The following is a 16,645-nucleotide window of genomic DNA, read 5'->3' as shown; positions in this document are numbered from 1 at the left end:
ACAGATACTGCCCCGGGCCGCTCCACATTTGGACTGCGGAATGTTCAGTGAGGAACTCACCCATGAGCAGGGCCTGCTGCTTGTCGTTCTCAGCCCTGAGCAGGGCTTCGTCGTGCTGAAGTATGAGCTGGTCGCGGCCCACTAATAGCTTCTTCTCTCTCTCGCGCGCGGTCGCCTCGCTAGCTTCCTTCTCGCTCGTCAACGAAGCTATAGTTTGGCTCAGTTTCTGTTCGAGAGTCTGACGCAATTGTTCCTGTTAAAGAATATTTAAAAAAAAATAAAAAAAAGGAATTACATTTTTATTCCCTATCTATTCTAGTAACCTCAAGGGGTTATTCTAGATTCACCGAGCTTGTAGGTTAGCTCACGGGGCTCAAACCGGAGTGTTGCTAACACTGGCCCTAGCAAGAGCAGTGCTTTGCAGAAACTACCATTGGATCGGAAACGCGAATCACTGAGAAGAACCGGCGATAAACTCAGTGAGCTAAGCGAATTATAACTAGTGAGGTCATAAGTATTGTCACACAGTAAAAACTTTTCTTTTAGAATGCTGGCCACAAAAAAGTTTATTGAATTCGAATTTCGAATTGTTCATGAAAATAAAAATGTATACTTTTAGAATTTTACTCATTTTTAAATATGGAGTGGACGCTTAAAGAAGACCGTGTTGCAGTTATTGCGTTGCATCGTTGCGGTTACGCGCCAATTCAAATTTTTAACATACTGAAAATTTTGAATATAACCAAAAGATTCGTTTATCGTACCATCAAACGATACAATGAAGACTCTAGTGTAGATGACAGGTCAAGAAGTGGTCGCCCTCGGTCTGTTAGGACTCCAGCAGTAATAAAAGCTGTGAAGGCGCGAATTCAAAGAAATCCCAAACGTAAGCAGAAACTGTTGGCCCTTCAGATGGGGTTAAGCAGAACCACGGTGAAAAGGGTGTTAAATGAAGACTTAGGGCTTCGGGCATATCGAAGAAAAACAGGACATCGTTTGAATGCTCGTCTAATGGACCTGAGACTGAAGAGATGCCGCGCTTTGTTGAAGCGGTACGCGGGAAAAAAATATCGGGAAATTCTTTTTTCGGATGAAAAAATTTTTACCGTAGAAGATAGCTACAACAAACAAAATGATAAGGTGTACGCACACAGTAGTGAAGATGCGAGCAACCGTATTCGGTGTTTCCAACGAGGTCATTTTCCATCCTCGCTCATGGTATGGTTGGGAGTTTCTTATTGGGGCTTAACAGAGGTACATTTTTGTGAGAAAGGTGTAAAAACGAATGCAGTTGTGTATCGAAATACAGTCCCGACGAACCTTGTGGAACCTGTTTCTCATACCATGTTCAATAACAGGCACTGGGTATTCCAACAAGATTCGGCACCAGCTCATAGAGCGAAGAGCACACAAGACTGGCTGGCGGCGCGTGAAATCGACTTCATCCGGCACGAAGACTGGCCCTCCTCCAGTCCAGATTTGAATCCGTTAGATTACAAGATATGGCAACACTTGGAGGAAAAGGCGTGCTCAAAGCCTCATCCCAATTTGGAGTCACTCAAGACATCCTTGATTAAGGCAGCCGCCGATATTGACATGGACCTCGTTCGTGCTGCGATAGACGACTGGCCGCGCAGATTGAAGGCCTGTATTCAAAATCACGGAGGTCATTTTGAATAAACTTTAGTGTCATAAGAATCTATATTTTGCTAAGTTCATTTTGCTATATGAATGGTTACATAATCAATAAACTTGTTTCAATTATTTCACATTAAACATGTGACAGAATTTATGACCTGACTAGGTATACTGAAGAGTCCTCAATACCGAAAATCAGGTTAGCGGTATGTAGTCATTTAGTACAGGTGTTCGTAACCAAAATTCGACCCTAATCACGGACAACTTAAGATTTACTTCTATTTCATACTAAATTGTCCCTGTTCTCTTTTGTTACATAATATAATAAAAAAGAACACTAAAGCTGCTAAAATTACTGAGCAGATATAGAACCGAATTTCACAAATGAACGAGAGACATATTTTTTAATACCCTTATTAGGCAATCTTATAAAGGCAGACGAACCTACGGCCCACCTGATGGTGAGCGGTTATCGTCGCTCATGTCGTCGTGTCCTAAAGGATAAGAAGTCCGGTGCATTCGTATCTAGCGATGCACCGGTGTTCGAATCTCGCAGGCGGGTACCAACTTTTCTAATGAAATACCGTACTCAACAAATGTTCACGATTGACTTCCACGGTGAAGGAATAACATCGTGTAGTAAAAAGCAAACCCTCAAAATTATAATTTGCGTAATTACTGGTGGTAGGACCTCTTGTGAGTCCGCGCGGGTAGGTACCACCACCCTGCCTATTACTGCCGTGAAGCAGTAATGCGTTTCGGTTTGAAGGGTGGGGCAGCCGTTGTAACTATACTGAGACCTTAGAACTTATATCTCAAGGTGGGTGGCGCATTTACGTTGTAGATGTCTATGGGCTCCAGTAACCACTTAACATCAGGTGGGCTGTGAGCTCACCCATCCAACTAAGCAATAAAAAAAAATAAAAAAATGCGTTTCGGTTTGAAGGATGGGACAGCCGTTGAGACTGAGACCTTAGAACTTATATCTCAGGGTGGGTGGCGCATTTACGCTGTAGATGTCTATTGGCTCCAGTAACAGCTTAACACCAGGTGGGCTATGAGCTCGTCCACCCATCTAAGCAATAAAAAAAACCAGTGGGGGCTCTCGTACCTTCTCCTCCTTGAGTTTAGTGATGTTCTCGGCGGTGGTGCGGTTGATGTTGGTGATGATCTGCTGGTACTCGGCCTCCTTCTTCCCGGACTGTTGCTGCATGGAATTCTTCGTGTCCCGAAGCTTGCGCTCGCTGCTCTCCAGCTCTTTAGTCAGACGGGCGATCTGACCTGACGAGTTAAAGAACAACACACAACTGAAACTATTTAGGCCGACCCGTCTAAGGCAATTAAGTCAACACCTAATTGCACGCGCACCGTTTTTTTATTATATTAATAGTTCCAAATTTTAAACTAAATAAGCTTTCACTCCTCGATAAAAAGATGAAATTAATTGTTAGTTCGGTTTGGTATTTAAGTGTGTTTAGATTTTTATTTTATTTTTAAACTGAGTATATTATTTTAGTATAAACTAGCGACCCTCACTCACTTCGCTTCGGAAACTGTAATTTATTATTGATTTCTCCACTATTTAATGGATGTTATTATACATATAAACCTTCCTCTTCAATCACTCTATCTATTAAAAAAAACCGCATCAAAATCCGTTGCGTAGTTTTAAAGATTTAAGCAGACATAGGGACAGACAGATATAGGGACAGAGAAAGCGACTTTGTTTTATACTGTGTAGTGAAGAATGTACCTTTATAATTTTCCTGCTGCACAAGAGTGTCCTGCAACTCTCTCTCCAGCTTGTTACGTTTGTTGTCGGAGTCTTCCAGCATATTGGCCGTGTCGAACAGCACGGCTTCTAGCGCGTCCTTCTCGGACCTGACGCCGGCCAGCTGCTCTTGCAGATGATGCTTGTCTTTCTCCAAGCTGTCTATGGACATCTGTGGGGATCGGTACGGTTATATAAACGAAGAACTTGTGAATATAGTACGGGTCTAAATTTTTCTAAGGATGAGTTCTAAGCGCAAGTACATCTGTGGTGATAGCCATCCATAGAGCACAAGATATTTTCAAGATAGGCTTGGATATATAAAAGTTTCGAGCAATACCATTCGAACCAACTAGTTTGATGAAATTTTTTTTATTGCTTAGATGGGTGGACGAGCTCACAGTCCACCTGGTGTTAAATGGAGCCCTTAGACATCTACAACGTAAATGCGCCATCTTGAGTTATAAGTTCTAAAGTTTCAAGTATAGTTACAACGGCTGCCCCACCCTTCAAGCCGAAACGCATTACTGCTTCACGGCAGAAATAGGCAGAGTGGTGGTACCTACCCGTGCGGACTTACAAGAGGTCCTACCATCAGTAAGCATGAATCTAGAATAACCCCTCGAGGTTGCTAGAATAGGTAGGGAAACTAAAAAATTCAGATCAAGCAATATAACCTGCTCAATGGAAGTTGTTCCCTTCATCCTTACCCCCAAATTAAGATCACAACTGTTCTTTTTATCTAGTATGCCTTTTAATCAGAATGCTCTATACTGCTCCACGCACCTGTTTCTCTTCTCCATCCTTGACGTGTTCTTCGAGAGCCCTGTTGATCCTGCCGATGGTTTCGTTGGCCTGCTCTAGGCGCTGCTGGAGACGGATCATCTCTTCGTTGAGGGTGTCCTTCTTGCGGACCATCGAGGTCAGCTGAGAGCTCAGCTCGCCGCGCTCCCTGCAACAGAATGAGCTCGTGGCGGTACCCGGCCGTGCGCACGGTCGTGAGCATGAGCACATTCACTCTTCATGCCGAATCACTTCTGATTAGTACATGTAGCGCCACTTATTTGCGACGATACGAACTTTGAATCGTTTTAAAATCTACACCTTTTCAACGTCCGGTTTTAAAGAAACCATTTCCCTCTATGACCTCCTTCCTCCTGACATTCATCGCCCCATTGATCTCAAATCTCTTCTTTCCCTTGTCAACTCCCCTTTCGTTTATATTCTTAGTTCATTCATTAACCATAATAATATTAAGCTGTAGTTTGTCTGTCTTTTAACCAACTAGCCCCTATATATTGCGTGCGTCTTATTTGCTCTAGGTACACCATCAGCGATCCTGTCATCAAACATTCTTGGCTACTCACTTAATTCTTAGTTACAATCTGTGACCTTGTTCGTTCACGAAGCCCGCTATAGAAAGCAGAGTTATAAATACACTTGACACTTGACATTGGCGAAATCTAAAAGGAAACGACATAAACCCAAGAGATAGATAAAGAAACCATTTGAAGGCACAATACAAGTCAGGAATGGGGGGAGGCTTGGTGAAGATACGAAAAACTTTACAAAAACATACATATACTATGAACCACAACTTATACACCACACTGGTGGTAGGACCTCTTGTGAGTCCGCACGGGTAGGTACCACCACCCCGCCTATTTCTGCCGTGAAGCAGTAATGCGTTTCGGTTTGAAGGGTGGGGTAGCCGTTGTAACTATACTGAGACCTTAGAACTTATATCTCAAGGTGGGTGGCGCATTCACATTGTAGATGTCTATGGGCTCCAGTAACCACTTAACACCAGGTGGGCTGTGAGCTCGTCCACCCATCTAAGCAATAAAAAAAAAATAAAAAAAAAAAAACCAGGAGAAATAAGGTATTGGTGATCCCTGGCCTGGTATCACCATGGGTGGCAGTAAAAGAAATGGCACATTGTGGCGGGGATGCGTCGGGGTCACCAGTTTAGTCGTCTTAGGTTGTAGTTTAATGTCTTTGCAAACACAAAAGGACACAAGGAAAGTTTTTATTCAAAACGAACACGTAATATAGAAAGAAGGAGAAAATAACAAGAAATATATGATAGTCCAAGCAACACAAGCAGGTACACAAAATAAAAAGCAATAATGACTTAATTATTTAAATAATTAATTATTTACTGGTGGTAGGACTTCTTGTGAGTCCGCACGGGTAGGTACCACCACCTCGTCTATTTCTGCCGTGAAGCAGTAATGCGTTTCGGTTTGAAGGGTGGGGTAGCCGTTATAACTATACTCAGACCTTAGAACTTATATCTCAAGGTGGGTGGCGCATTCACGTTGTAGATGTCTATGGGCTCCAGTAACCACTTAACACCAGGTGGGCTGTAAGTTCGTCCAAGCAATTAAGCAATAAAAAAAAAATTTAAAAAAAATTGAAAAGGCGTAGCACAGATACTTATATAGTTATAATACGGGATGCGCGCTCGCAAGTCAGATTTCGACTGGTGGCGGTGGATCGGTAACAATGCGACGACCGGTTCGTCTACGCACCGATGTACTCGCGAAATATTATCGCCGCCGCTATACTGCAGTTATCGCCTGACTTTGCTTGTGAATTAATTTTGTTTAGTGTAAATAATGTTTTGTATCATTGTGTGATAAATGAATGTGTTGATATAAAATAGTTTTTTTTTATTGCTTATATGGGTGGACGAGCTCACAGCCCACCTGGTGTTAAGTGGTTACTAGAGCCCATAGACATCCACAACCTAAATGCGCAACCCACCTTGAGATATGAGTTCTAAGGTCTCAGTATAGTTACAACGGATGCCCCACCTTTCAAACCGAAACGCTTTACTGCTTCACGGCTGAAATAGGCAGGGTGGTGGTACCACCAGTAAATGTGATCCCTGACCATTCACCATGGGTGACAGTAAAAACAAATAACACATTATTGATCGATTCCAACACTACTTGATACGAACCTAGCGACTTGACGTAGCTCCAGTTCGACCCTCTCCCTCTCCCCCTCTAGGAACTTGATCTTCTCGTACAGAGAGGACTTGTCGGCTTCCAGCTCCATCCGGTTCTGCTCGGCGGCCAGCAGCTCCTTGCGCAGAGAGTTCAGGTCGCTCTGCTGCTCCGACGACTGACTCGACAGCGAAGACCTCTCATCTTCCAACTGCTCATGGAAAATATAAAAAAAAATATTTTCAGAAGATATTCACTCTGTAATATATTATATTTCTGTAATATTTACTGGTGGAAGGACCTTTTGTGAGTCCGCGCGGGTAGGTACCACCGCCCTGCCTATTTCTGCCGTGAAGCAGTAATGCGTTTCGGTTTGAAGGGTGGGGCAGCCGTTGTAGCTATAATGAGACCTTAGAACTTATATCTCAGGGTGGGTGGCGCATTTACGTCGTAGATGTCTATAGGCTTCAGTAACCACTTAACACCAGGTGGGCTGTGAGCTCGTCCACCCATCAAAGCAATAAAATAAAAAAAACCACGAACATTTTTAACATCCTCCTGCAGTTTCTTCTTGTCACTCTCCAAGTTCCTGATGGCGGCTTGCATCTTCTCAGAGAGGTCCTGCAGATCAGTTCTCTCCATTATAGTCCGTTCCAATTCCATTTCGAGGTCACCTAAAAATATATGTTTTCAAATTACTAATTACTAACTATTATATATATCTTCAAATAACTATTGTATGGTCAGCGGTCCTTGTTCACGTAGTACAAATTCTCAAGTTAATCATAATTCTTTAAGTTGGTGAAAATTACTTTGGAAGGTTCTGTTATATAGGTTAAGTTGAATAAACGCGTGTTAGAAAGAGAGATAAATATCGAATGAAATTGGGAAGAAATAGAACTGTCTATGTATGATAAGAGAAAATAGATTAATACATCTGTTTTAATAGGACATTTTAGATTTATATTCGTCTCTTTCCTAACCAAAATAAATTGAAGTTACGGTCTCCGCGTGACCGAGGACTCTTTACGTGGAAAGCTTTCTAAGGCCATCGCAACGGGGATATTTACGAGGTGTATCAGACCACGTATCTCGCTTATGAATTCTTTTTTATTTATTTATTGCTCAGATGGGTGGACGAGCTCACAGCCCACCTGGTTTTAAGTGGTTACTGGAGCCCATAGACATCTACGACGTAAATGCGCCACCCACCTTCAGATGTAAGTTCTAAGGTCTCGTGTATAGTTACAACGGCTTTTTTTTTTTTTTTTTTTTTCTCGGGCCGGGGGCCGAACCTCCTACGAGGTCCCCGCGCCTAGGGGGCGCGCGGGGTATGTGAGACTCAACGATCTGCAGGTGTTGAGAGCAGATCGCGGGCCCAAGGATTTTAGGGCCCACCCACTAAACGACTCCCCTGCACTCTTACACCCGACGTCCGATCTCCGTCCGGGGTCAGAACCCGTTCAGAGTAGGGGGGTTCCCGCGGTCAACACTACAACCAGACACGCGGCGCTACCCCGAGGACGCCCGACCGACGGGTCGTCGAGGCGATAGTCGACGACCAACGACGTCGGTCTCCGCGGTACGGCGGCCCTACCAGGCCGCCCGGGCGGTGCCGCTGGTGTTCCGGGATACCCCGCTGGGCCAGAACCAGCCTGCCGGGTCGGAACGCGATACACCGCCGACCGGGTTTAGTTACAACGGCTGCCCCAACCTTCAAACCGAACGCATTACTGCTTCACGGCAGAAATAGGCAGGGTGGTGGTACCTACCCGCGCGGACTCACAAGAGATCCTACCACCTATTAATGAACTCGTGAAATACGATAACAAAGGTTCAATTGCAAGCTCATCCTGTGTCTATGGCTTGGGTATCTAGGTGCGGTACTCACTCCGGTGTTTCTCCATTTGGGACAGTATGACGTCGGCTTCCAGCTTCTGTTGGTCCAGCAGGTCCCTGGCCAGGGCGACCTGGTTGAGTTCCTCCCGCACGGAGACCAGCTCCGCGCGGAGACGAGCTGAACGTTCCTCTTCCGCCCTGGGTATGGGTACCAACAATTTTGCGATCAATAGACTTACGTATTATATTTTGTTTTTTTTTTCGCCTCAAACGCACCGCCCGCCACCGGAGTAGAGTTCATCCATACGACCAGGAGCCACTGCGGTCATCCACAGTGCGTTTCTAGAGATCTTTTTAGCCACGTACCATCCGGCTTTGGAATGAGCTCCTACACGGTGTTTCCCGAGCGCTATGACATGTCTTTCTTCAAACGAGACTTGTGGAGAGTACTTAATTGTAGGCAACGGCTTAGCTCTACCTCTGGCATTGCTGAAGTCCATGGGCGACGGTAACCACTCATCATCAGTTGGGCCGTATGCTCTTCTACCTGCAAGGGCAAATTAGTTCAAAGACCCCGAAATATATTTCAGTTGTATTTTAAGCATTACTGAAAACCCGATCACTCATACCGCGACGGAATACTATCCAGGACTCACAATCATACCGTGTTCTCCCAATCAGATGAATGGTTTAGGAATGTATAGCAGAACAAACATATTAATCAATCTAATTCTGCTTGCATGACTGCGCGAGACCTTCTTATCAATCAATGCCCACAGCAAAAATAATTTTTATTCCCCTTTTTTTTTATTACCGTTACCTACAGCCCTTGTTCTGATGCCTATCCGTCCTCTACCGTCACAGGCGACATGGCGCGTGAAGACACACCCTGTATCTTCATTGTCGATATCACTCTTGACAGACTGGTCGTGGTCATCACTTCAGATGCTGGTGGCAAGCTTCACAGCACACCACGACTGTTCTCCGATGGCCGCCCTCCTCGTGCATTCAAACAATGATGATGAATCATTGTGGACCACCCTGTATATACCCTATCACGTTGACTCTGACCTGAGGACCGAATCTCTGTGCGAGGCCTCGCGGTGCAAACGATCAACTTCCGAGTTCAAAGCTCTCTTCTCTCCCTCGAGACCCTCAATAGTCTTCTCCAGACGAGAATTGATCTTCTGAAGTTTCTCGTAGTCCGACGTTAGAGACTCCACCTGACAGCACAGGGTGGATCTTAATAATAAATTCTAATATTCACAGTTTAGCCAATAACTTCTAAATAATATTTACCATGGCGTTAATTTCCACTCGGTTCCTCTCCAGATTATTCTTGTCGATCCTCAGAGACTCAACGGTCTTCTGAAGAGACTCTTTCTCTTGCAAAGCTTGGCTGAGATCGGCGTTAGATTGATCCAATTTGTCTGTGAAAGGCATTTTTTATTTTTAAACTGATCCCATTTTTTATACAAAAAAAAGAATAGTTTTTGTGGCTCGTTTTTAATGCATATATGCATGAACATTGATTTTAATTTTATTATAAAGGGTAACGATATAGTAATCTATGAAAAGATTCAATTTTTTTTTTTAAATTTACTTCAGTTGTATTGAGCCCACACGGGTAGGTACCACCGTCCTTTTTTTTAACACTGGGGAATCCATTTACGGATATCCGGTCCAGGGGGTTAACGGACCGGGTTATGTCGGATTCCGGCGCCTCCTTAGAGGAAGAAGGGGAGAAGAGAAGGGCCGAGGACCTCCACCTCCCCCAATTTCTCACAGGAGACTACGCCTTGAAAAAGGCGCGCGAAGCACTTGCCCCGCAGAACCGACTACCGACTAAAGCCCATCGAGCTCCGCCACACCGACTACACGAAACTTACGGTACCGCAGTGCGCGCCGAAAACCATCCTGCCTATCTCTGCCACGACGCAGTAATACGTTCCAGGTTGGAGGATGGGGCAGTCTTATTTTTTTCATAGTTCCTTTTTCTTTAGCCAGGTATCGGTACCCGGGGGTCCGGTGACCAGAGTTTCGTCTCTGGCGGGGATCGGACTTTGGGAGACCGTGGTCGATAGCGGCTCTCAAGGGGATAAGTCTGTAGGTTGCGAATCCCCCGGTCCCGGCAATAAGAAAGACATTTTGAACAAACACTCACTTTGCAAGTCGTGCACTTTGGTCTCCAGCGAGTGTATGGTCGCGTCTGCGGCTTCACAGTGCTTTCTGTTGCTCAGCAGTTGTTCTCTCGTGTTTTGCAACTTCACCTATAACAGTATGTGTAAATAAATTAAATTTCAATAAGCTTCTTAAGTATGCTGAGGTCTAATAGTGAACGTCTGGAAACTGAAAGAAGTTTAACTTTTTACCGCGAAACTGAATCCTTTGTAGCTTTACTATACAATTATATTAGTTTCAATGGATGGGTAAACGTCACATATGAGATCAAAGTCTGAACTGTACTGGAGAGGGTCCCCCCACCCTTTAAACTGGGACGTGTGTCTTCGCGGAAATAGCACGAATGGGAAATATATCTACAATCCCACAAAATATAATTTGACGTTATCTCATCTGGCAATCTTCTTCTTCTGTCTTGTATTCCAGCCACTAATTTAATTTTTTTAATTTTTTTTTATTGCTTTGATGCGTGGACGTCCTCACAGCCCACCTGGTGTTAAGTGGTAAGTGGTTTTAAGCCCATAGACATCTACGACGTAAATGCGCCGCCCACCTTGAGATATAAGTTCTAAGGTCTCATTATAGTTACAACGGCTGCCCCACCCTTCAAACCGAAACGCATTACTGCTTCACGGCAGAAATAGGCAGGGTAGTGGTACCCACCCGTGCAGACTCACAAGAGGTCCTACCACCAGTAAATACGAATAAATTAACAAAAAAATATATAACTAAATTTGACCTGCAGCTCGTGTATTTGTATTTGATACTTGTGCAGTGCGGCCTGCACCGCCGATATGGTGCTCTCCGCGAAGGCCGTCGCCGCCGCTGCCTGGGACGCGCTAGGTTTCTGCGAACTGGGAACATAAACAGTTGTTATTGAAGACTTGCACGTCCCCCAACTCGGTCCCCCCGGTGTCCCCCCCCGGTCCCCCCACTGACCGGTCGGGCAGGTGCAGGTGCGCGGTGCTGGCGTCCGGCTCGGAGTCGTGTATGAGCGCGCGCGCCACCTCCTCCAGCGCGCCGCGACACACGGCCGCCTCGCCCGCCGCCGCCTCCGCGCTCTCGCACCGCTCCTCCTGCAAACGCGACCGTTACTACTGTTATTTCCGGCATTGCTGAAGTCCATGGGCGACGGTAACCACTTACCATCAGGTGGGCCGTATGCTTGTCTGCATACAAGGACAAAAAAAAAACGGACTTCTAAGACTTCTTCTTCACAGCAGACTACTTAGATTATACAAATCAGAAAGTAAAAAAGACGAGTTCACAAGACGGTGGTCGATGGTAGACTTAATAGTCACGGATAATGTAGCGCTGTCTGACAGCATCTTTCATCATAATAGAATTATATAATAGTACCCTACCATGCACGGCAATGTAAGCTCCCGTTCATTAATTGGATTTCAGATTTACAATTCATGGTAACTAAATAAAAAAATTAATTAAAAGGTGATATTTTTACCTTTTGGTATTTTAAAATCTAAATTTCAGTTAAAACGTTTAGGAACACAAAAATAAGAAAAGTCCATCCCTATATAGGTGATATAACCCAAGGAATCAACCCTTAGTAGAACTCATGCCAAATCTCTATGCAGCATGATGATATCCATATTATGATTCATTCATTCATCTTCAGCCCTTGGATACCTGCTTCAGAGCATAGAGTTCCTCTTTCAATGCCTCTCCCACCATTTTCATCCACGTCCTCTCCGCCTGACTATGTCATCGTTACACCGTACCACCTTACGGTCGGATCGATACCTTACGACCTAATCTTAACCACTATTCTGTCACCATTCTACTCCATATGTTATCTTTTCGCCTTGCTTAAGTATCCAACGCAAATCCATTTCACATCCGCCACCCCTATTTACCTTATAGCCTTATGATAATAATAAATAATAGTGTAAAAAACTAAAAAAAATACGCTTTTATAGAAAATCTCACTAAAAACCGAAAATAAATCTTAATAAATTTGAATTAAAAATAGTGTAAGAAAAATGATTTTATTGTAAAAAAAAGCGTGGGGTGCTTTTCAGGATATTATCAAAATAACCCTTCTACTCATATCTGTTCATAAAATATTTATAACTACTAATACCATGCACCCCATGCTTTTTTTACAATAAAATAATTTTTTTTTTACACTCTTTAATTCAAATTTATTAAAATTTATTTTCTATTTTTTAGTTGGATTTTCTATAAAGGCGTATTTCGTTAGTTTTTTTTAAGTATTATTTATTTTTCAGTTTTTACTTGAATTTCAATTTTTTCAAAATTTTTTTTTTTTTTGATATTGAATTGTCATCGGTCCTTCATAAGTATACTAAATTTCGAGTTAATCCGATGTTCTGAAGGGGGTCAAAATCATGTTCAACTATTCCGTTACATACTAACGTACGTAGTCTGAAGCTAATAAACGCGTTTTTTTTTATTGCCCTATAGGCAGACGAGCATACGGCCCACCTGATGGTGAGTGGTTACCGTCACTCATGGATGTCAGCAATACTAGGGGCAGAGCCAAGTCGCGGCCTACCATTTAATACTCTCCATAAGCCTCGTTTGAAGAAGGACATGTAATAGCGCTCGGGAAACACCGTGGAGGGGAGCTCATTCCATAGCCGGTTGGCTATTAAAAACAGATACAATTCTGGGCGTACCAATCCTTGCAGTTCAGAAAGCAAACGTTGTATCCGGGCGTCTCGCTCCCGCAGCTCAGCCACGGCGTGCTCACGCTGCGCGGCCACCTCCCGGAGCTCCACTCGTAACGTTTCGACTGTTCCAACGTCTGGCGCGGTCGAACTCACGACTGAAGCCTGAGGTTCGCTCTTCAAGATCAGAACACAACAATCAATTACATATAAAAGACTGAAGATGCTATGTGAATAACCTCAATGAACATTTTTATATAGTACTAGTTTCCACCCGCGGCTTCCCCAGCATAAAAGGAAATAATAAAAGGGAATAATTCCCAAGATTACATTTTATCCAAGTCCATTGAACTCAAGCCTTGCTTCCATTTCACATGAAAGAAGGACAAAATCAATTGTTATGATAAAATTACTTCATTTCCTGTTGGAGTATTCCGACCTAAATATATCACTTGAAAAAAAATGGCCATCCATTGCTTCACTTCAACGTGAAACAAAGACAAACAAACTCACTTACCTGTTAGTTTGTTGTTTAACAGTCAATCTTTCCTAGTAACGTAGTACATGTAACTCTTTACTAATAAAAATGGGTAAGATGGTGCTATAAATAAGTAATGTATGATACAAAATGAGGTATATTCTTTAGCAGGCTAAAATTTTCAATGGTAACTATTACACAAAATTTCGTACCTTACTTCCTTGAGCTGCAAATGCATTGATAGCATATCCACTCAATGATCCAACAAGCTCCCTAACAGATGAGTCAAAGTCGTTCTTGACTCGATACAAATCTCGTTCCGTGTTGGACTGCAGCTCGGAGAAGAAACGCTTCACAGACACCACCTCGCGCCACAGACTTAGCAGACGGTTATGCTCACTGGAATAGTAGTCATTGAAAGCCTGCAAATATAACATTGATTAATTATTTAATAAGCAAACCAACAACGATGCCCTCAGATTAGGGTCATCTCTCATCTTCAAAACGGACTCTAACTGATTGAAAACTGGCTCGAAGCCTACAACGAACATTAGAACATTGGTGCTCAGGTCATATATTTGATTAGTTTTTCGTTCAAGTATCAAGATTATCATGGATGATATTGTGAAACACAGTCTAGTTTTACTGTTAATTTAACAAAAGTACAATTACAGATTTTATTCAAACATTTTTTTAGCAACGTGATAGGATGTCTTGCCTTCATGGGTAGATACCACCATCCTGCCTATTTATACTTCAGAACTGTAAGGCATGCTGCTTTAAAGGGTTAGATCATGGGTTTTTTATTGGTTAGAAAGATGAACAAGCTCACAGCCCACCTTGTACTAAGTACAATAAAAATCATTAAAATCTTATAATACCTGTTCTTCATCTTTCCATTCATCCTCCTTGACTGCCATCTCGTCTCTCAGAGCCTCCCAATCATTGGTCAGTTTCTGCAAGTCACCTGTCAGAGCTTCATTTAGCTGATGAGACTCCTCCAGTTGGTCTCGGAGTAAATTATTCTGGGCTACCAACTTCTCACACCTAGAAACAATTGAAATACTTACACACTGAATTTTACTGATATGTTACAAACAAGGATAATAAAAACCAACTGCTTTTTCGTCTCAGTTACCAAATATAGTATCTGTCATCTGGCAAAGCTCTCAGCCCCATCAGATCTATTCAGGTTACTATAAACTGTATCAAATTTGTTAAAGACACAATAGCCCTAACCTTCCATTTTTTTCATGTAACAGAATAAGACACTCGAAGGAATAAAAAATATTTTTATCACAATACTGCTCTAACCAGCAATTTAACACGAACCTCAGAGTACTGTTAAGTTAAGTTTACTAACGACCAGAGCAACGAGGTGGTGATTAGCTTTGTCAATATAGAAGTAGTGTTCTAGCAATTCTAGCATGAACCCGTCCGTCCACTCACCTAAGCAATAAAGTGGGTTTTACAGAAACTTATAATTTGTTTAAATTTAATCTTCCCATCATACGGGGTCACTACAACACGCCCTATTTTTCCATTCTGTACTTGATTTATTTGATGATAAATTTAATTTAGCACTTTGATTAATATCCCTAGTTCTTCATTTATTTCTGACAAACACTAAGCACTAGGTACAAAAGCACAGGTTTTCACTAGTATTTTAGTACTACAGCTACTCCGGAATACGCACTTGCGTTTCTCCTCGTCCAGTCGACGCAGAGCAGTCTCCAAGTCATTAATGCGTTCATCCCTGCGCGAATCAGTGGAAGGCGGCGACGGTGCGGGAAGAGCGGCCGGCTGCAGCGCCGTGCTGGTGCGATAACCCTCGCTTCGGGGTGTTTCCAGCATGTGACTTTCGAGCTCCGCACATCGTTGCTTGTACTGCAAAACCTAACGCACCAAACGAAATGCGTAAATAGAATTTATTGCAAAGTGAAAACTTTTTTTTTACTTTTAAAAACATTTTAGATTTGTTTATTTTGATTTTTTTGTTTGTTTCATTTTGATTCTTCTATTGTGCAAAGGAAACATTACCCACACAGACCAATCTCTTATAATTAAGACCGAAGCTACATGTCATAATAAAAATAATAATAAAATCAACTGAGCTCTCAGTAAATTATGAGAAATTATTGGAAGTTCATTATAAGAACTTACGAAGCCACGTCCAACGATATTCTTTCATATCATATCGCTTTCAGAGGCTAAGTGGTGGTTATTAAAAGTTTAAGCCGGATGCAATCATAAGAGAATAAACCAATTTGCAATCTAAATCCTGTACACAGTCTACCAGTGATCATATCAGACCTTTACCGTCATTTGAAAGAGTTTTTATCTCATTCATCTGTCGTATTCAGTATTTGTGCTAAGACCATACAGCTCTATGTTGCCCAATCAGAAATAATATATCATATTAAATTTGTTTAGAAGAAATTACTTTAGCTTGCAGTCTCGATACTAATGCAGCTTGGCCTTGCTGAGCGCGACGATACGCGTCGAGACGACGCTTATGATCTGCCGCTTCTCCAGCAAGACGTGCACGAAGCTCTTCATTCTGACGTCTCAAGTCACTACCAACGCTGCCCGCTGGAGAATCCATTTCCGGCGGACTTTCAAGATTTTTCTGAAGTAAATCATTTTAGTTTAGAATACAATACAATACACTACCTACACAAATTTAATACTCATGTGTTATAATTTTGAAATAAAGTCTTAAATACCTCCTTCTTCAAGCGTTGATGGGGAAGAATACTTGGAGTCCGCCTTCCGACGGGAGCGCGAGCACTCCGCGGAGTAGTTAAGCCTTCTTTTGTTGACAACTAAAACAAAACAAAATGTTACAATTGTGATGATTTGTTCAATGTTTATTATTAATTGTATATAAATTTAGGCTATATTCTAATACCAAAAATGACTTCTCAAGCTGGATTAGGGACTCGTGACTAAAAAATTTGTAAGAGCGAGAATCCCCACACCATTTTTTTTCCTACCTAAGCTGATAGCCTTGAGAGGCTATTTCAGCATAACCTTAACTAGTAGGTGAGCTCACGGGGCTCAAACCTGATGACGTTGCTAACACGAACCCTAGCAAGAGCCGTGCTTCGCAGAATCTACAACCGGATCGGAA

General features: G+C 42.7%; 1 protein-coding gene across 2 annotated transcripts in view; it reads right to left on the bottom strand.

The window, feature by feature from the left end:
* The window catches only part of Root (ciliary rootlet coiled-coil, rootletin), an 84,317-nt gene that overhangs the window by 28,521 nt on the left and 39,151 nt on the right, over window positions 1-16,645 (bottom strand). For both annotated transcript variants that reach the window (XM_089728196.1, XM_089728197.1), the window contains exons 2-19: window positions 16,239-16,337; window positions 15,956-16,141; window positions 15,209-15,408; window positions 14,394-14,559; window positions 13,725-13,934; window positions 13,044-13,211; window positions 11,323-11,459; window positions 11,123-11,237; window positions 10,367-10,472; window positions 9,502-9,632; window positions 9,274-9,425; window positions 8,255-8,400; window positions 6,907-7,037; window positions 6,378-6,574; window positions 4,196-4,361; window positions 3,392-3,581; window positions 2,750-2,919; window positions 61-253 (exon numbers count right to left, since the gene is read on the bottom strand). In XM_089728196.1, the coding sequence (XP_089584322.1) occupies window positions 61-253; window positions 2,750-2,919; window positions 3,392-3,581; window positions 4,196-4,361; window positions 6,378-6,574; window positions 6,907-7,037; window positions 8,255-8,400; window positions 9,274-9,425; window positions 9,502-9,632; window positions 10,367-10,472; window positions 11,123-11,237; window positions 11,323-11,459; window positions 13,044-13,211; window positions 13,725-13,934; window positions 14,394-14,559; window positions 15,209-15,408; window positions 15,956-16,141; window positions 16,239-16,337 (2,863 nt within the window). The remainder of the gene's footprint in view (window positions 1-60; window positions 254-2,749; window positions 2,920-3,391; window positions 3,582-4,195; window positions 4,362-6,377; window positions 6,575-6,906; window positions 7,038-8,254; window positions 8,401-9,273; window positions 9,426-9,501; window positions 9,633-10,366; window positions 10,473-11,122; window positions 11,238-11,322; window positions 11,460-13,043; window positions 13,212-13,724; window positions 13,935-14,393; window positions 14,560-15,208; window positions 15,409-15,955; window positions 16,142-16,238; window positions 16,338-16,645) is intronic.

Source organism: Bombyx mandarina, chromosome 06 (genome assembly GCF_030267445.1).
Source record: "Bombyx mandarina strain Sakado chromosome 06, ASM3026744v2".
In the NCBI taxonomy this organism is placed as follows: Eukaryota; Metazoa; Arthropoda; class Insecta; order Lepidoptera; family Bombycidae; genus Bombyx; species Bombyx mandarina.
The sequence above is the reverse complement of the archived record's forward strand: the minus strand, read 5'-3'. Positions and strand labels throughout refer to the sequence as shown.